We start from the raw sequence: 1,949 nt of genomic DNA, 5'->3' as shown, positions 1-1,949 counted from the left end.
TTCATAACTTTTTTTTCTTTTGAGATGGAGTCTCGCTCTGTTGTCCAGGCTGGAGAGCAGTGGCGTGATCTCAGTTCACTGTAACCTCAGCCTCCTAGGTTCAAGTGATTCTCCTACTTCCCAAGTAGCTGGGATTACAGGCCTGCGCAATCACGCCCAGCTAATTTTTGTATTAGTAGAGATGGGGTTTCTCCATGTTGGCGAGGCTGGTCTCAAACTCCTGACCTCAGGTGATCTGCCCACCTCAGCCTCCCAAAGTGCTAGGATTACAGGCGTGAGCCACGGCACCCGGCCTAAGCTTTCATAATTTTAAAGCAACAGTTATATAATCAATCATCAGAGGTACTTTTTAAGAAAAACGATTACCTTAATTAGTGATCTTTACCTTATACATAATACTCTCACCATTTCTATGGCATATTTTTTAAAAATTACCAGTCAACTTTTTAAATATATTTTTTAATCATCATGATACTCCATGAATTAATCAAGAACCTGAAGCATTTTGCAGGTACATGCTGACAATTCAAGAAGAAAAGTTGGGGTCTTTCCATCAGAAGAGTGAAACATTTCTCCTTTTCCAGTGCTTGTTGGAGGAAAAGATGTACACATATGAAGATGGTAATGTTATCACTTCACCTGAGTTAGCAATCCATTCTCTTGTCTCCTTTCTGATATTAGGAGCACCGAGCCAATGACTAGGGGAGGAAATATTACAGAAATCACATATTTCGTCCTGCTGGGATTCTCAGATTTTCCCAGGATCATAACAGTGCTCTTCACTACATTCCTGGTGATCTACATTACATCTCTGGCCTGGAACCTGTCCCTCATTGTTTTAATAAGGATGGATTCCCACCTCCATACACCCATGTATTTCTTCCTCAGTAACCTGTCCTTCATAGATGTCTGCTATATCAGCTCCACAGTTCCCAAGATGCTCTCCAACTTCTCACAGGAAGAGCAAACTATCACTTTTGTTGGTTGTATTATTCAGTACTTTATCTTTTCAACAATGGGACTGAGTGAGTCTTGTCTCATGACGGCCATGGCTTATGATCGTTATGCCGCCATTTGTAATCCCCTGCTCTATTCATCCATCATGTCACCCACCCTCTGTGTTTGGATGGTACTGGGAGCCTACATGACTGGCCTCACCGCTTCTTTATCCCAAATTGGTGCTTTGCTTCAACTCCACTTCTGTGGGTCTAATGTTATCAGACATTTCTTCTGTGATATGCCCCAACTGTTAATCTTGTCCTGTACTGACACTTTCTTTGTACAGGTCATGACTGCTGTATTAACCATGTTCTTTGGGATAGCAAGTGCCCTAGTTATCATGATCTCCTATGGCTATATTGGCATCTCCATCATGAAGATCACTTCAGCTAAAGGCAGGTCCAAGGCATTCAACACCTGTGCTTCTCATCTAACAGCTGTTTCCCTCTTCTATTCATCAGGAATCTTTGTCTATTTGAGTTCCAGCTCTGGAGGTTCTTCCAGCTTTGACAGATTTGCATCAGTTTTCTACACCGTGGTCATTCCCATGTTAAATCCCTTGATTTACAGTTTGAGGAACAAAGAAATTAAAGATGCCTTGAAGAGGTTGCAAAAGAGAAGGTGCTGCTGAGTTTACAGATTCTCAGATTTCTGCCAGATATGTCCCATCAGAATCCCCTTAGCCCACAAAACATCATCATGAATGAACTAACAAAGATCATACTCCCTACTGCCTTTGGACAAAGAAGGCTTGATTTGATGCAGAAAATATGCCAATATGGACCAACAGGTGACTCGATGCCACAGACATCAGGATTTTTAGGTCCTGGAGGTTCATTATTTTTATCCTACATCAGGTGTGGCCTCATCATTTATTAATCTATCCAAAAGTATTTGTGAAACAACAAGATTTAGAAATCTTGGCCGGGCGCGGTGGCTCACGCCTATAA

At 41.8% G+C, this 1,949-nt stretch overlaps 1 protein-coding gene across 1 annotated transcript; it reads left to right on the top strand.

Annotated features, from left to right (window-relative positions):
* The first annotated feature begins 653 nt into the window (after positions 1-653).
* Positions 654-1,684, top strand: OR5AN1 (olfactory receptor, family 5, subfamily AN, member 1). The gene is given in 1 exon segment (NM_001193824.1): positions 654-1,684. A coding segment is annotated over 1 exon segment (936 nt). The 5' UTR covers positions 654-694; the 3' UTR covers positions 1,631-1,684.
* The last annotated feature ends 265 nt before the right edge of the window (positions 1,685-1,949 follow it).

Source organism: Macaca mulatta, chromosome 14, assembly GCF_049350105.2.
Source record: "Macaca mulatta isolate MMU2019108-1 chromosome 14, T2T-MMU8v2.0, whole genome shotgun sequence".
NCBI lineage: Eukaryota > Metazoa > Chordata > Mammalia > Primates > Cercopithecidae > Macaca > Macaca mulatta.
Note: the sequence above shows the minus strand (reverse complement) of the source record. Positions and strands in the feature narration are given on the sequence as shown.